At 41.8% G+C, this 25,225-nt stretch overlaps 1 protein-coding gene across 12 annotated transcripts in view; it reads right to left on the bottom strand.

The window, feature by feature from the left end:
* UNC80 (unc-80 homolog, NALCN channel complex subunit) overlaps positions 1-25,225 on the bottom strand; it is a 197,555-nt gene that overhangs the window by 115,534 nt on the left and 56,796 nt on the right. For 9 of the 12 annotated variants that reach the window (XM_074968072.1, XM_074968080.1, XM_074968073.1 and 6 more), the window contains exons 15-22: positions 23,547-23,694; positions 20,535-20,683; positions 18,595-18,764; positions 16,785-16,886; positions 11,558-11,772; positions 10,840-10,946; positions 9,247-9,343; positions 911-1,083 (exon numbers count right to left, since the gene is read on the bottom strand). In XM_074968072.1, coding sequence (XP_074824173.1) covers positions 911-1,083; positions 9,247-9,343; positions 10,840-10,946; positions 11,558-11,772; positions 16,785-16,886; positions 18,595-18,764; positions 20,535-20,683; positions 23,547-23,694 — 1,161 coding nt within the window. The remainder of the gene's footprint in view (positions 1-910; positions 1,084-9,246; positions 9,344-10,839; positions 10,947-11,557; positions 11,773-16,784; positions 16,887-18,594; positions 18,765-20,534; positions 20,684-23,546; positions 23,695-25,225) is intronic. The other 3 variants (XM_074968074.1, XM_074968078.1, XM_074968079.1) reach the window with 1 other exon arrangement.

Raw genomic sequence — 25,225 nt, 5'->3', positions numbered from 1 at the left:
TTTACAGTGTTAAAAACAATACAACCTATGTAAAAAAAAATGTGTAATTCACAGGTGTGATATCCAACTCATGAATTATGAGATTCACCCAACCAATACTGCCGGGACAGAAAGCTAGCCTGGGTGGACAAGCCACTGAGCAAATCTAGAGAGTCGTGAAGAGGAGGGTGCTAAGGCTGCAAATGAACACAGATCCAGCAACAGTCACAGAGAAAAGAAGGGTGTTGGAAGTCAGCGGCTGTAGATGTCCTCAGAGACTGGGCTGGGAAAAGAGAGAGAGCGAGCAGCACAAAGGGAAGAAAGGGGACAAGGACAGCAACGGAGGGAGGGAGTGGAGGAGATGACAATACAAGTGGGAGCAAGGACGGAACAGTCAACTTGGATTGTCTGGGACTTGGATCCATGAGTTATTAGTATATACATTAAAAACAGCCAAATGTTGAGCCTTGGTGTTTTTTCCATTGAGCGTCTCTGGTGACTAACAGCCATGCTTCACTTTACTTATGAGACCACCAGAAGCCCTCAGTGCAATGATAGCCCCACATCTGGCAGTTACCTGTCCTTTATTCTATATCCTGTATCTTTGTATTGTTATAAGCTATTTGCAAAAGGACAGCTTCTGACCGTTAGTGCAATTTGCAGCATGAATATAAAAACTTCATGTTAGCAATAATCTTATTAAGAGGATTGATATAATAATGGAGACCCATTTTTTGTGCATATTTATACAGTCACACACATTAAAACTTCAGCTAATATTAACAACACTTCATATTTATATAGTGATTTACCAGTTCAAAGTGCTTTATAGACATTAACTAATGACAGTAGCATCTCAATACACTCCAGTTTCTACATTATTGCTCAGCAGGTAAGAACTATATTAATGAATGCTTGCGCAATAACTTACAAGATCGAGGGCAGCTGCCAGGATGGAGGCATCGGGGATAGTGCCTGGCTCACAGCAGTTTAAGAGAAACTGAAAGCGTTTCATGCCTTGTCTGATTGCTCCCAGGTTCACTACATTCTTGGATTTTCCACCTTCCTGGTTGGAGGCCAAGTGATCATCAAAACTGTGGCAACCTGAGGAGGTAGAGAGTACAAAGGGGGTCCAGGGTCGGGGGTGGGGGATGAGAAGCAGGGAAGAGAAGGGGGACACAATACCTCACAGATAAAAAAACAAGTTGTACAGGAATCCTGGAGTACATGATCCTGACCCAGTTCCCTTCCCTCAACTTGATACATGATCTGAGCATATGTGACAATTTCCATGGCACCCAGTGACTGTGAAAACCGTGAGCCTGATTCTGAACATGGCTATGCTGATGTAAGTCCAAAATGGTTCCCTGGACGCGGATGGAGATGCTCTAGATTTACTCCAGTGTAAATTAGATCAGAATATGGTTGGTCCGTGGCCTTTTTTCAAATATGTAAATACAGTATTGAGTCTTCTGCGTGTTCGGGCTCTCAGGCTCTCTCCCTCTCCACACTTCCTGGTCAGTCTATTTAGATTATTTTCATTTATCAGTCTCTATCTTAGCTTATCATCTTCCTTCTCCCTAAGAAAGAATATGCATTTATCCTTACCTACGAATTTAACAAAGGTTATATTATATTTTGAGCAGGACAAACATGAGTAATAATTCTTCCAAAAGGACAAGGCAAGGATCAGCTGTTACTTATATAGGCCTAAATCTTCAGAAGTGACTAGTTATTTTGGGGAGCCCACCTTGAGACACCTTATGTCAAGGCCTGATTTTCAGAAACTGCTCAGCACTCACCTTCTGTAAATCCTTTAAGATGTCTCATATGCAGTGTACCTAAAAATGGAGGCACCCAGAATGACTAGTCACTTTTAAAAATGAAGCCCATAAAACCTCCTTTGAACACATTAACATGTTACTTGTATGGGACACGTCAGCTAGTCACAATGCAGTCTGGAACCAAGGTTCCCCTGAGGAAGGTAAGTAAGTAGGCAAAGCCTAACAAGTTACAGAGTTGGTGTGGCTTGTGAAAGGTACACAAAAGAAATATTAATTAGTTGGGAAAACACAATGAAATTAAAAATATTCTCACTAAAGCACCGCTGGGGAGTAGCCAAAAGCTTTAGTTTCAGCCGGACACCCTCCTAAAGGCAAAATCAAGGGAGATCAATTGGATTTCTTCACCCACATGATCTCAACATGGTACATGGCTCAGCTGCCATTTTTGTCTTCTCAAAGGAAAGCTCTTCTGAAAGCTTTGACAGAAGATCTACATAATACATTATACGAGCATTTTTATCACCTCTAAGGGAACAAAGCTAGAAAAACTGAGTACCTCAGTAGAGCAGACCAGGACTAGACAGGACTCAGAGGATAAATCTGAAAAGTAGTTTCAAGTCTAAGATGATTACCATTCACCACAATCAAAAGTATAAACTCTCCACCTCCCTCTGCAGAAGCATATGCAGAATCAAGCCAAAGTCAAGAATCTCCAGATCATGGGCTTTCCTGGTTTGTCCACAAAACTATCCCAACTTCCTCGATTTATGGGCATAAGGAAGAACCTCTCATCATTGAGGAATCTTATAGAATGCTCAATAATAAAGCAACTTAGAACTTTGGGCTGGGGACTCTAGTTGTTTCTAACATGGATGTAACAGAGAAAGGCAGGGCACCAGCTTTGAAGGACATTCTTGACCTAGGGAGAGGAGAAAGCAGAAAACTCCAAGTCCACTAAGGGACCTTGCCATGAAGATTTACCTTATATAGTACAATGACAACCCCAGAATAGATAGATGGAAAATCTTTTCCAAACTATTAAGCCTAATCATGCAAACAAAGATGAATTAAGTTTAAAAAGTCTTCTTGTAAGAATGAAAGCACATGGCTGTCCTAAATCCAGCTAAGCTACATAGTGCCCAACAGCAAAACATTTCTATCCCAGGACAGATTTCATCCAAATGAAAACAGAAAAGGAACAAGGACACTCGTATTAGTTGAATGGACATTGCTGCCTTTTCTTCCAACGCCTTTGCTTCCTAACTACCTGGTATATTTCAACTGATACAATTAATGGCCATTGTATCACAATATCTTGTTCGGGCTATAGACATATAATGATGTTTTCCCTTAAACATGTCTAACCAATCTCTCAGTGTCAGAATCTGTGCTGCAACTCTAAGTACAGCACAGAAACTCACTGCCTTGGTGGAGGGCACAGCTAAGGATGCATTAAGCCACTTTTGTGCCCTCCTAATTTGGGGCTGAGCCACAGCCACCAGCATAATTTAGACACCTCTGGGGCCCTGTCTCAATTTTTGTGTCCACCCTGGTTTTCTGTATGGGTGGCAATGATGAACAGAATCTCCAAAGTTCTGCATATTGTGGTCCCGCCCCCATCATGTGCCTTCCATCCCCAGCCCTGCCCCTTTTCTGGGGCTTGTGAGGAGGTCCTGGAGAGACAATCTTATGACTAGCTCATGGCCTGCACAGGGAAAAATCCCCCCTGACACAAACAGGGCTTTTGAGGGTCCTTCTTTACCTTTCATAAAGGGGCCAGGATGTGGTGAGGATCTCATCCTTGACTTTTGGGCCTGCAGTCTTAACTATGGGCTTCATTCTGATATATTAGGAGGGGGGGAAAGGAGGAAAAAAAGGAGAGGGGGGCCACAAGCCACCATTCTGTTTTTGGTTCTTTCTATATTCCTGATCACCTAACCAACTGTTCTGGGCTGGATCCTGCTCCCATTGAAGTGAATGGGAATTTTATCATTCACTTCAATGAGAGCACGATCAGTCCTCATTGTTAATAATCCAGAAATTGGTTCTTCTCCACCATCAGTGGAGGACAAGATGGCAATAGCCAATGGGGCAGATCCTCAGCTGCTGTAAATGGGCATATCTCCATTGGCTTCGACAGTGTTACTTTGATTTACACTAGCTGAGGATCTGGCTCAGTTAATGGAAATCATTGCCTATCCTAATGAGAGAGCTTCACCTGTTTAGGGAGTTCTATATTTTTCATTCCCATTTGCTGGATGTACGCAAGATCTCTTCTCTGTGCAGGTCTGGTGGGTGCTATGCACATTAATTTTTTTTTTTTGCTCTATGTTGTATAAATTGAAGAATATTATGAACTTTGCATTGAATGAAAAATGTATTAAATATAAAAGATATTCACAGACTCTAAGGTTAGAAGTGACCACTGTGATCATATAGTGAGACCTCTTGTGTAACACAGGCCATAGAACTTCCCCAAAATAATTCCTAGAACATATTTTAGAAAAACATCTAATCTTAATTTAAAAAACAGTCAGTGATGGAGAACCTACCACAACACTTGATAAGTTGTTTCAATAGTTAATTACTCTCACCATTAAAAATGTACATCTTATTCCAGTCTGACTTTGTTTAGTGTCAACTTCCAGTCATTGGATCATGTTATACTTTCTCTGTTAGACTGAAGAGTCCATTATTAAATATTTGTTCCCCATGTAGGTACTTATAGATTGTAATCAAGTTAATCCTTAACCTTCTCTTTGTTCAACTAAATAGACAGAGCTCCTTGAATCCTTCCACGGAACAGAAGCGACTTTGTCTGTACAAAGTGCAAGCTGGTCTCCATATTGGAGTACTGTGTCCAGTTTTGGGCCCCACACTACAAGAAGGATGTGGAAAAACTGGAAAGAGTCCAGCGGAGGGCAACAAAAATGATTAGGGGACTGGAACACATGACTTATGAGGAGAGGCTGAGGGAACTGGAATTGTTTAGTCTGCGGAAGAGAAGAATGAGGGAGGATTTGATAGCTGCTTTCAACTACCTAAAAGGGGGTTCCAAAGAGGATGGATCTAGACTGTTCTCAGTGGTAGCAGATGACAGAACAAGGAGTAATGGTCTCAAGTTGCAGTGGGGGAGGTTTAGGTTGGATATTAGGAAAAACTTTTTCACTAGGAGGGTGGTGAAACACTGGAATGCGTTACCTAGGGAGGTGGTGGAATCTCCTTCCTTAGAAGTTTTTAAGGTCAGGCTTGACAAAGCCCTGGCTGGGATGATTTAGTTGGGGATGGGTCCTGCTTTGAGCAGGGGGTTGGACTAGATGACCTCCTGCGGTCCCTTCCAGCCCTGATATTCTATGATCCTATGAATCTGTCATTATAACACGTTTTCTAATCCTTTAATCATTCTCATGGCTCTTCTCTGAGCCCTCTCCAATTTATTAACATCCTTCTTGAATTGCTGCTTGCCAGTTTAGCTGTATTCTGATTATAGGTAAAAGCCTTTTTAAATAAATGATGAACTGTATAATGCATATATATATTTGAAATATATAGAACTCCCAATGACCTAGATGACAAATGATGATGAAAGCAACACCTCGTAAAGAACTTGACGAAGTGACTCCAGGTTTAATAGGTTTTTTGTTGCTGTTCACTGTAATGCATGTTTGTTTTTCTGTCCTAGTTTTGCTCAGTTGTCATATTTTTAAAACAAAGACAGAAGGAAGCACTACATGGAGAAAGTGTGAGCAGAATGATGTCACAGCACAGCATCAAGAATGCTGAAAAGGAGAAAGGACAGCACAGTGACAAAAAACACTGTCCCAGGTCCATCCAGCCATCAGGTTCTTCATGATTTAATAGCACCTATCCAGTCTAACAAGCCTTTGTTCTCCCCTCTTAAAAATATAATTCCCATTGATCTCAATGGAAATTATGAATGCAAAGGAAAGTTTTCATCCCTGTATATATTTTGATCTTTCTATTACTTTTTTGGTGTTTGTTAACACTCATGCCCCAAAAGGCGTTGCACAGAATATGATTAACTCAGACCTGACAAATGTTATGATAATTCAACCACATGTTCAAATGAAATCATTAATTCAGAAATTGACATCTGAAGCACAAAATATACTATAAGGTGTGTGTGCACTATACAGTATTATTATATATGTGTCTACACACACATTATATACATCCACACAGGCCTTGATGCTGTAAGTTATGCATATGGTTGCAGGAAGTCTGACCATGCACAGTAACTTGCAAGACTGGGGTAATTTTATATAATACACACACACGTAAAAATTATGTATATGTTTACACACACACACACACACACACACACACACACGTGTATGTACAAATTTTACTGAGCTACATCTCGTGTATAAAAATTCCGTCCTGATATGATTACATGATCCACAATTTACCTTTCAAACTAGAGATTTAAAAAAAAAATAGTCTTTAAGCTCCCTAGATTTTGAGAAACTCACAGGTGACAAACTACACTCATGAACATCACTGGCTGATTTACCTGTTTGGGGTTTTTTCATAAGGTCCTTTTCTTAACTCTCATGCCCCCTCATTTATTACGCATTTCTAATGTAGACATTGTGTTTAAAAGCCAGATATGGCCCACTTAGTTCCACTTACGTACAGACAAATAAATATTAACGTACATTGCTCCTGGGCAAGTGAAAGATGTTCCAATTTTTCAAAATAAAAGTAGTTACATAACATATTAATCACAAAGTGCTGAAATACTTTAGATAGTTCAAAGTTCATATAGGTAATAACCAGTGGGACATCCTAGCAGAACAAATGCATAAAATATGTTACACGTAACATAACACAGAATAAACAAACTTTATTTTTGACTTGCATCCATACTTTGAATTCTGTGCATGAAATGTTGGCGACTTAAATTCAATGGGAATTTTGGATGTGCAAGATCAGGCTTAGATTTCCAGTCTGGACATTTGTGAAAAGCAATAGATGTTGAATAGCTTATTGCATTCACATCTCTAGCTCTTAGCCTTATGCTCTTACTTTGCAATACCAAATTAACAGAGCCAAAGAGTAACAACAGGAGCTCTCTGGCTGTCACTCCATGCTGAAAATAAAGAAAGGCTCTTTGCATTTTATGATAAATAAGGAGAACATCATGTTGGCTTAGCCTCTTCCTGGACATTTTTTGGCCATATTTTGCTCAGGCATGCCTATCTAATAGCTGGGAAGAGGCAGGTGTTGAAAAGCTCCAAGTATAGATAAAAGCAAACAAGACAAAAAGATGCTAATGAAATGTAAGCGATGGGCGGTACATTATTTTGCAGATGGGTACAGCTGTATCTGAGCTTTGGGAAAAGGACTGTTCCTGAGGCTCTTAGGGCCAGATTCCACTGGGATGACTTTTTCAGTGACAGTGCAGTTTGTGAAGAGTGGGTGCAAAGATAACCATGAGCCACCTTTACATGCCCCCTCCCAATTCTAGGGCTGTGGGTGCTGGGTCAGTCCCAAAGTACAATTTAGTGTGTAGTCTCAGGGCTGCTCTACCTTGTGCCGTTATGGCAGCCAGAGATGAGCTGAATGAAGCAGCTCTTCATCCAGGCTCTTTTCTTTGGTCATGCCCCCAACCCTGGGGCCCAAGATAAGGGTGACAGAGAAGCCACCACACCAGCCTGAGCGTGCCAGAGTATTTCCCATGAGGGTGCAATGCTGAGGTTGCATATTGGGCTGGCACTGAAGCCTTTGTGTATTGGAGAACTGTTGCAGGGGAGCTGCAGCAGGGGCCTGTGTCTGGCCTGAAGTGTATATGTACCCAGTTAATGCAACTGCACATGCACTACAGAAACAATCCCATTTATATACCTCCATAATACATGGGAACATGCCATGCATATTATGACCTGAGAACTCATATGAGGGTGCATCTATCAGTTCTGAAAAGAAAAGCCACGACAATACTTAGGCATGTGGTATGTTGATAAAAGTCATGCTGTATGAGAAAATCAATTAACATATACTAGAAATAGCTGATCAAAAGGGACTCCACTTTACCACTGACAGCCAACATTTTGAAATGTATGTAAAAACAGGATATTTACACCTCTTCTACTGGGTGTGTGACACCCACTGGTGTAACTGGGAACTTCAGCTGGGAGAATGCCAGCTCAAGGGAGCTACATCAGTTTACATCAGCTGAAGTTCTGGCCCATGGACTGAAACTGTGTATCATCCTTAGAATGTGGCCTGTTTGAACATGGATACTTTCTTAATGACTTAGGTTTTCAGTGGAGATGCATAGATATTATTCATATCAAGTGTGACATCTTTGATGACAAGACTATGGGCCTGATTCTGATCTTATTTACACTGGTGTAAATTAGGAGCATGGTAGCTCCCTGTAAGTCAGGGACACTTCAGTGGTGTTAGTGAGATCAAAAATCAAGCCTTCACTTTCTGTGTGAAGCTAACATTGGAAAGCACACTCGTAGCTGACAGCTATGGCTATCCCCGACGATGTGATTCCTGTGCAAGCCTGTGCCATATGATGGCAAAATGAGCATATACAGCCACGGTGTAACATCAGATCATGTAAAATGTAACGTCAGGGAATGTAATATACTATAAAAATCGCAGAAGCAATGGGGTGGGGGATCAAACTCTGTGTTTTTTTTAAAACAAAAATAATAGAATGTCAAGATGCAAGGTTTGTCTCCTTGGTAACAAGGATCAGGTTTCTGAGCTGAGTTTGGATGGCTGTATAATACTTGAAAATATAATACCCCCTTAATAAAGGCACTTTTCAAACAAACATCACTGCTTTTAAAAAAATTGCATTATGATAAAATATTATTATAATTATTTCTTTTGTTGAGTAAAAGGGACAGCATCTCTTTAACGAATGGTATGCAGACATTAGACATGCAAACACAGAAGAAAAGAGATAATTAAAACAAGGTTTGTACAGGGTTTTCCATTTCATCGGTGCTGAATTGTTCTAAAACTGTCATATGGTCACTAATTGGAAAAAAAGAACTGATGGAGCATCCATCTTTATATTATGGAATGAAAGATTCACACACCCTCTTTTAGACTGAATCATTGTTTTGAAGTAAATATAAATTTTTCAGGTGTGTTGATTTGATTTAATTTGACTTTGTTTTTGAAAGTCCAAATGTTACATTAGCTTAATTTATTTGGACATATTTGCTTTTTTTTTTTAATTTTCACATTCTACACATTTGTTAGAGTTTTTTTTTTTAAATCAAAATGAAAGAAAGAAGGAAGAGAAAGAAAATGGTTACTAAGAATGAAAAGTTGGAGAAGAACAGAATGGATACAAAAACCATGGAAAAGTAAGGAGGGGGGAAGGGGTAAAAGAAAGAAAGAAAGAAAGAAAAAGAAAACCCTGATTTCTAACCATCTTTTTCTTCTGTGTGATGAAGCTTGGATGGGTATCTTCGGCAGATGCGCCATTTACCAAGACGCTTGAAGAAATTCTCCTCTTCATCTCGCCCATTCTCCAGGCCACCTCCTGGTCCACCTTCTGACAGCTTCACCGCACTAGTGAATTTCACCTGAACAAATGAGGAGGAGACAAGGCTCATGTTCTGATGTGTTATGATTTCTCTACCAACTTTGCCATAGCAATGCAGCACTTAAGGACAGGCAGTATTGTGGTACATTACTATATCAACCGAATAGGAACTGTGCCCATATGCACCAGCTGAGGATATTAAGTATTCTGTAATTTGGCTAGGTAGCCTTCCCCTTCTTCACAGGGGTTCATACAGATACAAGTAAGGAAAAAGCAGCATGACCAACTAGTAAAGTACATTAAGTATATTCAGAGGACCCAGATAACTCTCTGAGTGAAAAGAACTAGCAGGAGAAATGAAATATTAATTACACTGACACTTCATTCCTGTGACACTGTTCATATGGAAGACCAAAGAAGGCACAATGACAAATCTCTAGCCAGCCTATAACAAGAATGAAACATGGAGCATATTTAACCCAGTTTTCTTCACTTCCCCAGAAGGAAGTCTTGAGATGCTGCTAGATACCAGTCATTACACTCTTCCTTTTCTGTTATTGCTTAGACACACATCCCCCCTCCTCACTGCTATGATAACATCATTTTACTGCCACCCTTATTCTATTACCTCATCACTGCCTCTTAGCCTTTCAAATCACATGCATCCTCACAAAACTGTGTGTTTCAGTTGTTCCCTGATCTTTCCAAAGACCGACTGCTTCCAAAGCTCCTCTTCAGTGTATTTCTAGTGTATCCTATACTACAGCACTGCGTGCTGCTTAGAAAAATATGGAAGGAGAATAATTTCTGTCCAATTATGGACCATCTCCACTCTGCTCCGCCCTCCTCTCAAGGGAAGGGAAAAAGTCACCTGCCATTTTCAACCTCTTTCCTTGAGGGAGGACCTGTCTTACATTATGCTCAAGGGACAAATCCTGCTGCCTCCCCCATGGTGGGGTTATGCTGGACTTTGGGGAGAAGCAGGATTTGGGAGGTCTGCACAGGGGTGTGCAAGTGCAGCTCCACTGGTTCTTTGTGCATGGAAGCACGCAGGGCAGGGAGGAGCGTTGGTAACAGACCCGCCATTGAACGGACTCTCTGGCCTTTCACTTCTGTGAGGGCTGGAGTGGGAGAAAGCTAGGACCAAAGAGACTACTCCTGCCTTTTGTCTGGAACAGCTTCCAAGGAGCAGCTGTGCCACAATTCCATGGCCCAGGGGAAGGATTTCTCTTTCCCCCATCCCCCACCCGCTCCTTCCTGCAGACCTCCTGCAGCCAAGGTATATGATGGATGCTGAGCAGTAGATATGCTCCCAAATATGGAAAGACAGACTCCTCCTAGCCTTTGCAGGTGAGGAGTTGCACCGCTGTGGGCTCTCTACCTAAAGCCCCACCTTCTGAGGATTTTGTCCCTGGATCCCATCAGCTGCAATATCCATGCTAATCATAGTATTTTCTCTGGGACCTAGAAATGATCTACGAAGTAGCCAGACCCTATCCCTTTATCCTCCCTACTAATCTGAAAAAACACATTTACCTTGGAACTTTGTCTGATGAAAGACAGACGGTCTACAGAGCTGATATCCAGGAGGTCTTCCACCCCGTCGGCCAGCCCAGAGAGGGAAGAGCGTTTCAGCCAGTTCCCTGATGCAGATAAAGCCAGTCAGGACAATTCTGCAATTGTTCCAAGCTGAATACATCAGCAATACAGGCATATTTCTCTATAGCGCTGAAACAGTCATACCGTGACATGAGAAAAGGGTGAACGACGAGGCGTGTTCATGCTACATGCATCAAAGATCATAGTTGAATTCATAACATGAGAGGCTGAGTTTTAGGACTGTAAAAGTTGAAAATCAACACGGGTCAGTGAGAAAGGATAAATTACATTTATTCTTCCTTTCTTATTGAAGTCTGCTTGGAAAGCTTCTCTTAGAGAGAAAGAAAGGATGGTCCAGTGATGACGGCTCCAGCCTAGGACTTGGGAACCCTGGGTTAAACTCCCTGCTCTGCCATAGACTTTCTGTGTGACCTTGGGCAAGTCACTTAGTCTCTCTCTGTCTCACTTCCCCATCTGTAAAATGGAGAAAACAGCACTTCTCTACCTCACAAGGGGTGCTGTGAGAATAAATATATTAAAAATTGTAAGGCACTCAGACACTATGTGTCTTTGCTATACAGTATCTAACACACGCACAGAACAGATCTATTCTATCTGCACATGCAGTACGTAGATATAATATAAAGGGACATACATTTACCTATGGGGAGTTTGAGTTTCTTTCGGAGCGAGATCCGTCGGGAGCGGGAGCGGGAGCGCCTGTCGGTGGTCGTTCCAGAGAGAGCAGTGGTGCACTCCGATGTGTCCTGCTCTGACTGGCTGCTGGTATCACTTGCTGCACTCTGCGACTTGAACATCTTTCGCCAGAAGTCTTTGCGTCCCAGAACTGCCCCTTGCATTTGCTCATCGCTGCGAGAGAACAACACAGAGTTAAAAATACCTCGCTGTGGTTTGTATGCTGCTAAGTACATTTGAACAAGTTTCCCCTCTTCTAACCTCTCTTTGTTCCTTGTCATATGTTATCTAAAAATTTAAACTTATTCTTCTTGATGTAATTTGTTAAGCTAGACAGTGTTCTCAGTATTGCACGATGAAGACACATTTTACCCTGGAGAGTTTACAGTCTAAAAAGTCATTCTGTTTTTTGTCATTATGCTAAAGCAGCGTTTCTCAAACTTGCGTCTGCGGACCTGGTACTCCAGGGGGTCCGCAAGTCATGCCTGGGGCCACTGGCTCCGCTGATCAACTCCTCCCCCTCCCTCTCAGTGCCTACTGCATGCCATGGAACAGCTGTTCAGCAGCATGCAGGAGGTATTGGGAGGGAGGGGGATGAGCTGGGATGGGGTGCACTCAGGGGAGGGGCGGAAAGAGGCGGGGAAGAGGAGGGGCAGGGATGGAGTGGGGGTGGGACCCTGGGGGAAGGGGTGGAATGGAGACGCGGCCTGGGGCTGAGCAGGGGGTTTAGCGGTCAGCGAAAAATTTTAAATCATAATGCAGGTCTTTGGGTTGCTAAAGTTTGAGAACCGCTGTGCTAAAGAATCATCCTCTATTTGGTCAAAGTGACCACTAATGTACAGGACCAATGCTTTTCAAGACTGTGTCCCTTACAAAGTGTTTGTATATCAAAATATCATTTCAATACTGTGTGTAACTATATGAAATCACAATTCTTAGCAATCTTTTAGAATAGTGACACCATATTCTGCTGCATATCTGAGACCCCAAAGTTCTGTGGCAGGACTGTGAGCAGAATGACTAATCCTAATTTTTCTCAGGAGATTCAAATTTTCTGTTCTCTTTACAATCGCACCATCAGAGGAAAGTTTCAGAAAGTTTCATATTCATAAACAACCCTTTCTGGACTTTCCTCTTTTCTGTATTCTGGATTTTAATTGGCAAATCTATCTCCACTCCAGGAGAATACAGATTCGAGAGACATACAAAGGCTGGGCAAAAGAACTAACTACAACATTCGGATCTCAAAGCCAACCTCTTTTTCATAAGTTTAGGGTTTAGCCTTTAATTTCAACAAATCTTCTTTTGCTACAGAAAGTTTGAATAACTTCTGGACTAAAGGATGACCCTGGAATATTTAACAGAGCAGCACAATACAATAATCACCCTTAAACACGGTCTAATTTTGACTTAAAATAACTAGATTGTTCCCTTATTATTTGCAGTATTCCCTACACTTCCCTAGATTTGATATAGGGAATATTGCAAATACTGAAGAAAAATTATATAGCTTTCTAAGGGCTTGTCTACACTGGAACTTCCAGGAAAGTTAATCCGAATCACTGCCAAAGTGAATTTAGCTAAACCAAATTAAAGTCATTTTAATTCTGAGCAGCAGCATCCACACAGGGATTTAATACTGTCATAAATATAAAGGGAAGGGTAAACACCTTTAAAATCCCTCCTGGCCAGAGGAAAAATCCTTTCACCTGTAAAGGGTTAAGAAGCTAAAGGTAACCTCGCTGGCACCTGACCAAGATGACCAATGAGGAGACAAGATACTTTCAAAAGCTGGGAGGAGGGACAAAAACGAAGGGTCTGTGTCTGTCTGTGTGATGCTTTTGCCGGGACAGAACAGGAATGGAGTTTTAGAACTTAGTAAGTAATCTAGCTAGGTATGTGTTAGATTATGATTTCTTTAAATGGCTGAGAAAATAGCTGTGCTGAATAGAATGAATATTCCTGTCTGTGTGTCTTTTTTGTAACTTACGGTTTTGCCTAAAGGGATTCTCTATGTTTTGAATCTAATTACCCTGTAAGGTATTTACCATCCTGATTTTACAGAGGTGATTCTTTCTACTGTTTCTTCTATTAAAATGTTTCTTTTCAAGAACCGAATGTTTTTTTCATTGCCCTAAGATCCAAGGGTTTGGGTCTGTGGTCACCTATGCAAATTGGTGAGGATTTTTACCAAACCTTCCCCAGCAAGTGGGGTGCAAGGGTTGGGAGGATTTTGGGGGGAAAGACGTTTCCAAACAACGCTTTCCTAATAAAAATAAACCCAGATAAATGTTTGATAGTGGCAGTGGAAGTCCAAGGGCAAAGGGTAAAATAGTTTGTACCTTGGGGAAGTTTTAACCTAAGCTGGTAAAAGTAAGCTTAGGAGGTTTTCATGCAGGTCCCCATAGAGTTCAGAGTGGGGAAGGAACCTTGACAAATGCAATTTTACTAATCCACTTCAAATTCACACTTTTAGTTAATTTGGATTAATTTTCCTGGCTGTCCCTGTGTAGGCAAGCCTTAAGGCAACTGAAATGTTTCTAAGGGTGACCTTCTGTATTGCTGTGGGTATCTTTCCATTGTTTTAGAGCATGAGTAATATTGAAATAGTGACCTCAGCACGTACAGCAATAGTTGCAAATCTATTGCATAAAATATACACAAGCTTCCTTTTTCACCTCTGATCGAGTCAGAACGGCAGTGCGTGTTTAAAAATGGGCCCAAGGCCTAATCCTTGTTCCAAAATCTAGATCCTAGCTTCTCTTAAACTCAGATGGGTTCAGATTCAGTATACGGCTCTTAACTCACCTCAGCTTACAATACTAAAGCACTCATCTATCGCTGAACCCTGTATTCTAGCTGATATTAAAGACCCTATGGATGTAGGAGAGTTATCTCCTTTTGTTCTTGCCCACCAGCATAAATCAGGCCACTGGGCCCCAGCAGTGGGAAAGCTGCCGTGGCATAAGATGACAAAAAACCTATCTGTAAGAAGACGCATTTGAGCCCAGAATGTATCAAAAACTGGGCAGTGTTAGCCACATCCTTTCCCAGGCTAAGTTTATCAGGGTAAGTCGATTCAATGCATCTACTGGCAGAGCTTCTATGGACTAAAGCTACGCTGCACCTGACATAAGCCCTGGGGTAAATCCACCCCCAGAGTACAGCACTGCATCCTGGTGCAGGGCAACGTTGTTTGCACAGCCTTGCACCATCTGTGGTGTCTCTTGGCTCACAGTTTTTAACCTTTCCCAGCCTACCATTTTGAATGTTAGGAACAGTCTTTATTTCACTATCGGCACATCATTTGAATGTGTGGGTTATCACTCTCCTAGGACATGATGATTTAACCATGAATGGGAAAGCAATGTCTAAAGAAAACCTCTCTGAGCCACATATTAGTCTTGTATTACAGGTTTCTAAGAGTAAAGAACAAAACAAAAACTGAACAAAGATTTGATCAGTTGGGACACTGGTCTATCAATGTGAGATTTTCAAGAGCCCTAATTTTGCTCACCACGTACGGATCTTCGGACTGGGCAAAACCTCCAAATAAATCAGACTAAAACATAAATCAATTCACCACTCATTTGTTTTGCTTAACTACTCTGACCATGCTTGCTAATTAGAAAATGTTATTTCCCCTTAAAGCAGGGCTTGGCTCCTTCACAATCCATCTTCTCCCACTTGATCTTGCAATCAAGTCATAACGTTGCATTTGTGATTACACAATCATTTCCATGGTAAAAGAGATTATTCTCTGCAGATTCAAGTAGATCAGGATGAGGAGGAAAGATTGAGAGAGAGAGAGAGAGAGAGAGAGAAATACCCCAGCTGGGGCCTACTGTCCCACCACAGGATATGAACAGCTTCCTCTGAATTCGGAAGATCTGTTAGGTCTTCAAAGAAGAACTGACACAGGGAACTACCGCTATCTTCTCTAAAGACACCCATCTTCACACATCTCCACTACTGGTGACCAAAAAAGCCAAGGAAGTTTCCACCAAGAGAAGAAAACTGAAAAAATATGACAGATAATGCAAGAGGCAGCAGTAAATAACTAAAGATAATTTAATTACAGAATTAATAACAAGAGTCTTCAAATATGTTAAGGGCTGTTATAAAGAGAACTGTGATCAACTGATCTCCATGTCCATTGCAGGTTAGACAAGATCTGTAGCAAGGGAGATTTAGGTTAGCTATAAGGAAAAACTTTCTAACTGTAAGGATAGCTAAATAGTGACACAGGCTTCCAAGGGGAGGTTGTGGCATGCCTATCGTTGGAGGTTTTAAAGAACAGGTTAGACAAACACCTGTCAGGGATGGCCTAGGTTACTTGGCAGGGGGATGGACTTGATGACCTGTAGGGGTCCCTTCCAGCCCTCTATTTCTAAGATTCTATGAATATTTCTATGATTCAATTCATTTTGGGGGGAAAAATAATAAAATCAGTCTGACTCAAAAAAGGGAAAAACAAAGAAGAGGAAGATGCTAAAGCTGGAGGGTTTTCTTGAGAATTGTCACTTATTGTTAGACTGTAAGTTCCTTAGGCAGAGATCATCTTTCCATTACGTATGCATACAGCACCTAGCACGATGGGTCTCCAGTCTATAGCTGGGGCCGCTAGGCATTGCCCCAATACAAATACAAAAATAATAATCAGAAAGCCGGTAGCGCAGCTCTGCTGATAAGGCAAGCGCAACAACCCAAGGGTGAGAAATGAACCAACCACTGGATGAATTAAGGGGCATGTAGTTATCCCACCAGTGTCATTTTTAGATTTCCTGCAGGAGCAACAGCGTAGAATGTTGAGACCTACCTGGCATCACGTTTGGAGCATGGACGCACAAACAGGGAATTGCTCTGATGATGAGAATAAACGTTCTATTTATTGCTCAGTCATTGTTAGAAATGCATTGGCAAATTTTGTTGCAATTTCATTTTGTGCTGTTCCATTTTGCGTTGGCCTGTGATGCCAGCTTTAATGTATCTTCCTCTGATACATGGTGGTACGGAAGGTGGGCATTTGTTGGACATAACCTGTAAGTTCAGCAGCAGCTAAACAAACACTCAGTACATTTCTTGTATCACCCACAGAGAAGAACCCTAACTGAACAGCTGATTGCTACTACCACAGTGGGAAATTCTCTGGTACAACACATTCAAACTACGAAATATTTACTTACTGCTCTGGGGTCTGCTGAGGACGGCTGGAGATGTAACTACGACATTCATCAGGGGCAGATGATGCCTGGCCTTTATCAATAACAACACTTCCCACCTCAGATCTATGCAGACAATACAGACAGTCAAATAACGTTAACAGATGGCATATCTTGCTTCTCATATAATTAACATTGTTCCCTGATCACTGAATCCAGCACTTCTGAAAAACAAATTTAAATGTGTGCCCCCATTACAGCAACTGGCCTGCCTATGCACATATAAAAAATGTATTGGGACAGGGACCTAAGGCCAAGATTAGAGTCTTGCATGGGACTTTCTTAAAATCCCACTCCCGCTACTATGGCAGTGGGTTCTGCGGAACCTGCAGGATTCCAGTTCTGCTGCAGGGCTCTACGCTAGTCACGCACAGGGCTCTACCCAAGATTTTCAAAACTAGCAACGTTGGAGCCTCATTTTGTGAGCGCTCAGTCTGAGGTGCCTTAAAGAAGGCAGATTATCAGAAAGTATTGACCGCATACTTTTGGAATCTTGGCCAGTGTGGTCTGCGTGTCTCCGAGGCCAAGAAAATCATGCAGCAAATCTGATGCTGCCAGTTTACACGAGACGAATTCATTTAGTTCCATTTGAAGCTCCCTTTTTGATCCATACTTCTTCTTTTGTCTCACACTTGAACGCAACACATCCCACATCCCAAGACAGCATGTCGAATTAATAAAGCAACCTAGGTTTCTTTTGTATCATGCTCCCCACACCTGAGTATAGGCATTCAGACCAACAGCTCTCCGCACCTCAAGGTACTGATGCTAATACTAAGCCATGTCCACATGATGTTAGGGGGTGGGGGTTGCAATCATCCCTTCACACACAACCTCCATCCCTCCTCTTTCTTTCTCCTTCCCTGTGAATTTCCACTGCTTTGCTATCTTACTTCCTTTGTACCAGTTATTTCCGTTAGGATCCACATTTTTCATGGCTACTTCCACAGCTGCCTCACTTTATTAAAATTTAAGTGTGGCTTCTGTCACTGCCACACTCAAGTCCTGTACATCAGGAGCGGACATGTGTTAACAAGATGAAAACAAGCAACCCCTTGTACTTTCCTACATTTGTGTCTGTCGTCAGATGTTTGGCTGCCTGTGCGTGTTCTCCCTGTGTGCTGTCCCAGCTCTGTGCAACAGCTGGCACAGCAGATCTCGAGTGAACCACCCAATAACCACAAAATTCATTTAGGTATGAAGGCGCTTGGTCAGGTTTATTGCCGACGAAGCACGGGTGCTAATGCCCCAGCTCAATGGCTACAGGTACACTAACATGTGTATGCTCGTGACAATGGACCGGCTCAGTTAGTGGTGGGACTTTCCACTATCCTTGAGGCCAGACAAAGATATTGCCTCTGAGATACATCTTTATACACCAAAACAAACAAGTTACGTATCATTCTTGACTTATCAGGGTGCCACCCTCTGACATACTGGGTGCCAGCCATTGCCTTGTACCCGTACCTTGTTTATTGAGGTGTTCTGGTACCTCCTTTCTGGAATGTGCTTCCGTGAGTGTTTTGTGCCGAGCACCTCTTAGGAATATGTGGTTTTACAGTATCAACCTTATGCTTGCCAAATTCTGTGAGCAGGGCCTGCCTCCTGCTCATAACTTAACTCTGCTTTATATTAGCAAGTTTTGACCATTACTTTAGCCCAGGCCTCTGGTATAAGGCCTTATGTTTCAGGCCCTCTTACTACAGTGTTCAGCATAATAAGTTATACAACAGTATATAAATCATTCAGACACAAATCTCTCCCAGACACAAACTTTTTGCTCCCCGGAGGTTTCAGATCCTGCTCCGTTGTTTCGTCCGTTTTCTTCCCCGGAATTAACTTTTCAGCACTGTCCAAAAGGGCGCTCAGTGCCACCCTTCTAAAAACATTCCCATGAGCCTCCTTGATAAATTGGACCAATTGTCGGATGTCACAGTACAATCCCTGAATAACAAAAGGAGAGAGAGAGAGGGACAGAGAGAGCTGTGTTACTCAGTTTGCATACAAGCAGGGAGGGAAACAAATATTCCTTTTGTATGCAGCTAGGGTGATGCACTAGATCATGAAGAATTGCATACCTCAATAATTTTGCCAGCTGTTGTCTGAACTGTTCTTTACTTACAGGTTTATGTTTTTTCATTAGGGTCAAATGTTTCTCTTTGTAAGAGGAAAGTCAATCCAGGAGCCAGCTAAGAGACTCTGTAACCATCTGGGGCAAACTCTTTTGATAATGTAATCTATGAGTTACTGATCTGCTTGATGGTGTACATGACTAGTTTTTAAATCATCATCATTATTAAAGGTGGAGCAGGGGGCTGTAAAGAAATAATTTAACTAAGGCAAGGTTGCAGCTGACCTTCACATCAATCTGTTAACTATCATAAGCATGTCATTATTGTTATGGGGCATATTCTGTACTGGAAAAAGGCAGTTTTAGATTATGCCAGGGTTTGTGGACCAGAGGATCTGGGAGCTGTGAAGGTGGTTTTAAGCCTCTTTTACCCATTCATCTAATCCAAAATGTTAAAAGGCAGGAAAAATCCTAGTGAAAAAAGCAGCATCTCAGATTTTTTCTTAATTATTTGAATGGATTACATCATGACAACAGAGAGGAATGACTCATACATTCACCAATCTAACTCCCACAATTAGATTTTTTTTTTTTTTACCTTATTACATTTGCGTGCATAACTGTAGCCCCTGGGAGGAGTTGGTGTGGAAAGGGCACCCCTATCTCTGCAGGAGAGAACTTTCCAAAGGACCCGACTTCTGTTTCAGGAGCTTTCTTGAGAGCCCTCAGTCTATTCTGAAAATTCCAGCTGTGGAACAATGTGGCCAGTTCTCTACAAACACCAGATCAGTTGATGGACTAGCTGGTGCCCTGGCTGAGGTACCGATTCCACAAGATACTTACGCACATGCCCATCTTTAAGCACACACGTAGTCCCACAGTAGGAAAATCCCAGACATAGCCCTCTCACATCAGCCCACCATCTTTACAGAGTGTGTAGTGGGCACTATGCAGCCTACTCACATGTTTGAAGTTAGGCATGTGCTTATGTACCTGGCTGAACCGGGGTCTCAACCACCTACCTCTTCTCCTCTGGAAAGGCATATATCTTCTCAAGCAAAAGTATACCTGTTGGTCCTAACTGAACCCCTAGCAGATGTCTGCCCTCTTCCCAAAGCTACATATTAGTTTGGTACGATTGGCAGCCTTTGCTAAGAGAGTTCCAAGAGAGAAATACAGAGGTACTGCAGGTCAGGACTGAGTTACCTTAGTAGGACTGTACTTGGGAAGCTTGCACAGCACCTACCAGAACTGGGTCACATCCAGCTCATGTAAACCAGCATATCTCCATTGAAGGCAATGGAACTACTCTGATTTATCCCAGCTGGGGATCTAGCCCATTATTCCTGGCTCCAGTTTAGTGCTATTCGTTTTTCCCTTTCATTAATATCAAATTCACAATTAAACAAATGGAGTCCCCATTTGAAAACACAGGGGATCAAAGACCAAACACAGTGTATAACCCTATGCTGTCTGGGTCAGATTTGCCCCGACGAACATCTGAAGGATATGACTTTTTCTTAAACTTCTGTAGCTAGCCATGCCAATAAAGTCTCATTGAATTGAGACCTGATTTTCAAGCCCAGCTGCTTTACGGGGGAGAGAGGAAATTCAACTTGTAAAACCTGCACCTAAATCCTCACCAGGTTTTCAGAGCTATGCAGTTCATGCGTAGTAGAAGCACAGCGAGTGATCAGTGACTTGAACATGGCGCTGACAATAATACCTTCCACACTTTGGGCTGTAGACTTGTTGTCCACTGTGGTGAAGTTATTTCCAAATCCAGCCTTGTCTGCAAAATGCAAGCACAATAAACCATTCGGCTCGGCTGAGATGTTAACAAATTACAGATTAAATACATAATTACTTTTTAAATGTATTAAAAGATGTAATTCACACAGAATCATATGTTCAATTTTTGTGACCCAACCTCATAAACAATACAGCAGATATAAGTGGCACGAATAAGAAGAGGGATAGAAAAATCTGCCATTTGAAGAGAGATTGAAATGATCAAAACTGTTTATCCTCTCCCTTTATCTCCTCTCTAAAACAGAGGGATTCAAAATAACAAATGGAATCGGAAAGGCAATTCAGGCATTCCTTTTTCCCCACTCAGATAACATAGAACAAGGGGGCACTCAACTAAATTTAAAAGTAATTTAAAACTGATGAAAGGAAATTCTTTTCAACCAACGAAACTCTGCTCTCACAAGATACTATGGAGGCTAAAAAGAAAAAAGAAAAGGAGTACTTGTGGCACCTTAGAGACTAACCAGTTTATTTGAGCATGAGCTTTCGTGAGCTACAGCTCACTTCATCGGATGCATAGCATATCGTGGAAACTGCAGAAGACATTATATACACACAGAGACCATGAAACAAAACTTCCTCCCACCCCACTGTCCTGCTGCTAACAGCTTATCTAAAGTGATCATCAAGGAAGGCCATTTCCAGCACAAATCCAGGTTTTCTCACCCTTCCCCCCCCCCACACACAGACACACATACAAACTCACTCTCCTGCTGGTAATAGCCCATCCCTCTTTGAAACCTCTCTTTATAATGCGCATGATAATCAAGGTGGGTCATTTCCAGCACTAATCCAGGTTTTCTCACCCCCCCCCCCACACACACACCCCCCTCCAAAAACCACACACACAAACTCACTCTCCTGCTGGCAATAGCTCATCTTACAATGTGCACAGCAATAATCCAAGTTTAACCAGAACGTCTTGGGGGGGGGGTTTGTAGCCCGTTGCCAACTGTGCCCACATATCTATTCAGGGAACACCATCACAGGGCCTAACAACATCAGCCACACTATCAGAGGCTCGTTCACCTGCACATCCACCAATGTGATATATGCCATCATGTGCCAGCAATGCCCCTCTGCCATGTACATTGGTCAAACTGGACAGTCTCTACGTAAAAGAATAAATGGACACAAATCAGATGTTAAGAATTATAACATTCATAAACCAGTCGGAGAACACTTCAATCTCTCTGGTCACGCAATCACAGACATGAGGGTCGCTATCTTAAAGCAAAAAAACTTCAAATCCAGACTCCAGCGAGAAACTGCTGAATTGGAATTCATTTGCAAATTGGATACTATTAATTTGGGCTTGAATAGAGACTGGGAGTGGCTAAGTCATTATGCAAGGTAGCCTATCTCCCCTTGTTTTTTTCCTACAAACCCCCCCCCCCCCCCAAGATGTTCTGGTTAAACTTGGATTATTGCTGTGCACATTGTAAGATGAGCTATTGCCAGCAGGAGAGTGAGTTTGTGTGTGTGGTTTTTGGAGGGGGGTGGTGAGAAAACCTGGATTAGTGCTGGAAATGACCCACCTTGATTATCATGCGCATTATAAAGAGAGGTTTCAAAGAGGGATGGGCTATTACCAGCAGGAGAGTGAGTTTGTATGTGTGTCTGTGGGGGGGGGAGGGAAGGGTGAGAAAACCTGGATTTGTGCTGGAAATGGCCTTCCTTGATGATCACTTTAGATAAGCTGTTAGCAGCAGGACAGTGGGGTGGGAGGAAGTTTTGTTTCATGGTCTCTGTGTGTATATAATGTCTTCTGCAGTTTCCACGATATGCTATGCATCCGATGAAGTGAGCTGTAGCTCACGAAAGCTCATGCTCAAATAAACTGGTTAGTCTCTAAGGTGCCACAAGTACTCCTTTTCTTTTTTCTTTTTACGAATACAGACTAACACGGCTGTTACTCTGAAACCTGTCATTATGGAGGCTAAGATCTTAGAATAATTCAAACCACAGATTAAACATTTATATGGATAATAAAAACATCCACAGTTCCTTAGACAGGGCAAAAACATTCACAAGAGAGGGCTTATCCTTTGACGGTATAAGCCAATGTGTAGCTGATGGATGTTAAGAAGAAACTTGCCCTGTGGGCCAGTTATTTCACAGTTGTCCACTATGGTGTTTCTTGCACCTTTCTCTGAAGTGACTGGGATCATAGACAAGGAGATAAACTACTAGTGTGTTTTGATATGGCAATTCCTATATTCCAAATGCCCACAATTAGCTACTTTTGTATGCAATGACCAATGTACATGTACCATCATCATAATGGTAAACAGAATTGTTTGCCTAACTGAAAAAAAATGGACATACACTGTATGCACATAAATCTGAATGCGACTATTCTTGTTTACATGATCTGTTTAGCTACTTGCTGCCTCACCTTAGGCTCTGCAGAGAGATTTAATGCTCAATTATATCTCCATTCAGAATAAACAAAGAACACACAGTCCACTCCAGCTGGCATTTGGTCAAGCAGAAAACCTTGTGCCTGAGGCACAGTTGAGAGAAAATTTTCTTTCACAAAGCCATAAACAAACAGGTAGGATGCATTAAAAGAGAGAGCACATCTGCTTCTCTAATTCCAATTGTACTGGAAATAAAAGAATTTATAGGGCCAGACCCTCAGCTGGTGTAATTCGGAGTAGTTCCAGTGACTTTAATAGAGTTACACTGATTTACACCCACCGAGAATTTAACCTAGTAATTACAATTACATTTTGCCTTTAGAAATTCAGTGCAACTTTTTGATAGTGGCAGCCAGCATTCCCTATGGTGGTGTCATCAAGTACAATGTGACTGGGGCTTGTGACACCAGCTGTACTTACTGTCAGTGACCGGCTCCATGCAGAATCCTAGCAAAGCGTGAAGGAAATCCACTACATTATTGAGGGAATCTCTGTTCACATAGTCCCTCATGGTCTGCCGGAACTGCATTTTATCCAGCTTGTACAGCTTTGTAAGGCAATTCTGAGCCTGTGAAGATATTACAAAAATGAGAAATATCTGCTTGAGTTTTGGTAACAGTTACAGGGTCCTTCAGGTGCATTTCTGCCCTTGTTTCGCCACTGCTGTGGGGTCATAACTAATGTCGCCTACTAGTCAAAAGGTTTGAATACCACAACAAGATATGGGCTCTCAGCTAATGCCAACCATGCAATTCAGTCATAGAGCCATTACACCACATTATCTTTTGGAGAAGATGTTAAATCAAGGTCACTTCTGCCCTCCTCTTGCAGTCCTCCAAATGGAAGTTAAAATTTCACAGCTGATGAAATGAGTAGGAACCCAATTACTCTGGCCAACACTTACAGTATAATGTTGATAAAACAGACTGTGGTGTAGGGGTGTCAAATTTTGAGCCTATAGCCCAGATCAAAGCCTGTTCATGTGTTTATCTGACTCCAGTGACCAATTCAGATGCTGCGGAACGCAAACTTTTATTTACAAAAATAATTCAGTGTTGACTCTTTATTGCAAAGTTAACTATCTAGGTGTGACCCAATGCAGTGAGGTGTTAGAAAGCCTGAAATATCAGCTCCAAGAGATGGGTAAACTGACCGTTTCCTCACAGTGTCATGTTGGTTCTGAAGCCCAATGGTAATACTGTGATTTTCTAATAACTTAGATGCACAATGGTGCATCCAAAACAGCCTGGCCAAATAAACAAACAGCAGAAATAGTAGTCATCCCAAAAATGCACTACAAATCTCTTTCCATAAAGACCCCAGATCAGCAAGGCACTTAGGCACATACTAACATTAAGCATGTCCCACTGAAGCTAACAGGACTATTCACATGCTTAAACTCAAGCATGTTCCTAAGTGTTTTGCTGGATCAGGACCTAAACGATGCAAAACTTAATGGCAATTTTACTAAGTAATAGCTTGGTTGCTACATGACACTAGCATTGTAGCCCTGTCTCTCCGGTACCATAATGGCAAACAGAATTTGGTCCTCTCCAAAGAGTGAGTTTGACAGCCCTGCTCTAGGGCCTGATCCAATTCCCACTGAAACAAACTGATCAGCCCAAGGGAAAGGCTCCCATTAACTTGAATAGTCTTTGGATCAGGCCTCTAATGCTCAAGAGTATACTGCGAAGTATTGCTGACTGCATCATGGATGCGATGTTTGCCTACACAGTCATGACCAGTATCTTTCTCGCTGCTTTGGAAAGCATTTCGAGGAAGCTTGTGAAGAAAGGCACTATATGAAAATAAAATTCTTTTCTATTTTTTTCTTAGTTTCACATCCCTGACTTTGGAGGTTTATATAGACAGGAAAATGGTGGCGCAAATTACAGTGAAACAGGAGAACTGGTGAATTAGGATTTAAAAAGGAATAAAATTAAAAAACCCAGCACACAGACATTTGGAATTGCCTGATGACTATTTTGTATTTTCAGTTTAAAATGAAATTAATTACAATTTTTGTCTCCAGGAAAACAACTAGCTAGATCCTCTAATGTGGTACAGCTGCTTTGCATTGCACTGTCAGCATAATCTGA

Source organism: Natator depressus, chromosome 11 (assembly GCF_965152275.1).
Source record: "Natator depressus isolate rNatDep1 chromosome 11, rNatDep2.hap1, whole genome shotgun sequence".
Classification (NCBI taxonomy): Eukaryota; Metazoa; Chordata; order Testudines; family Cheloniidae; genus Natator; species Natator depressus.
This window is presented reverse-complemented; position numbering and strand designations above follow the sequence as displayed.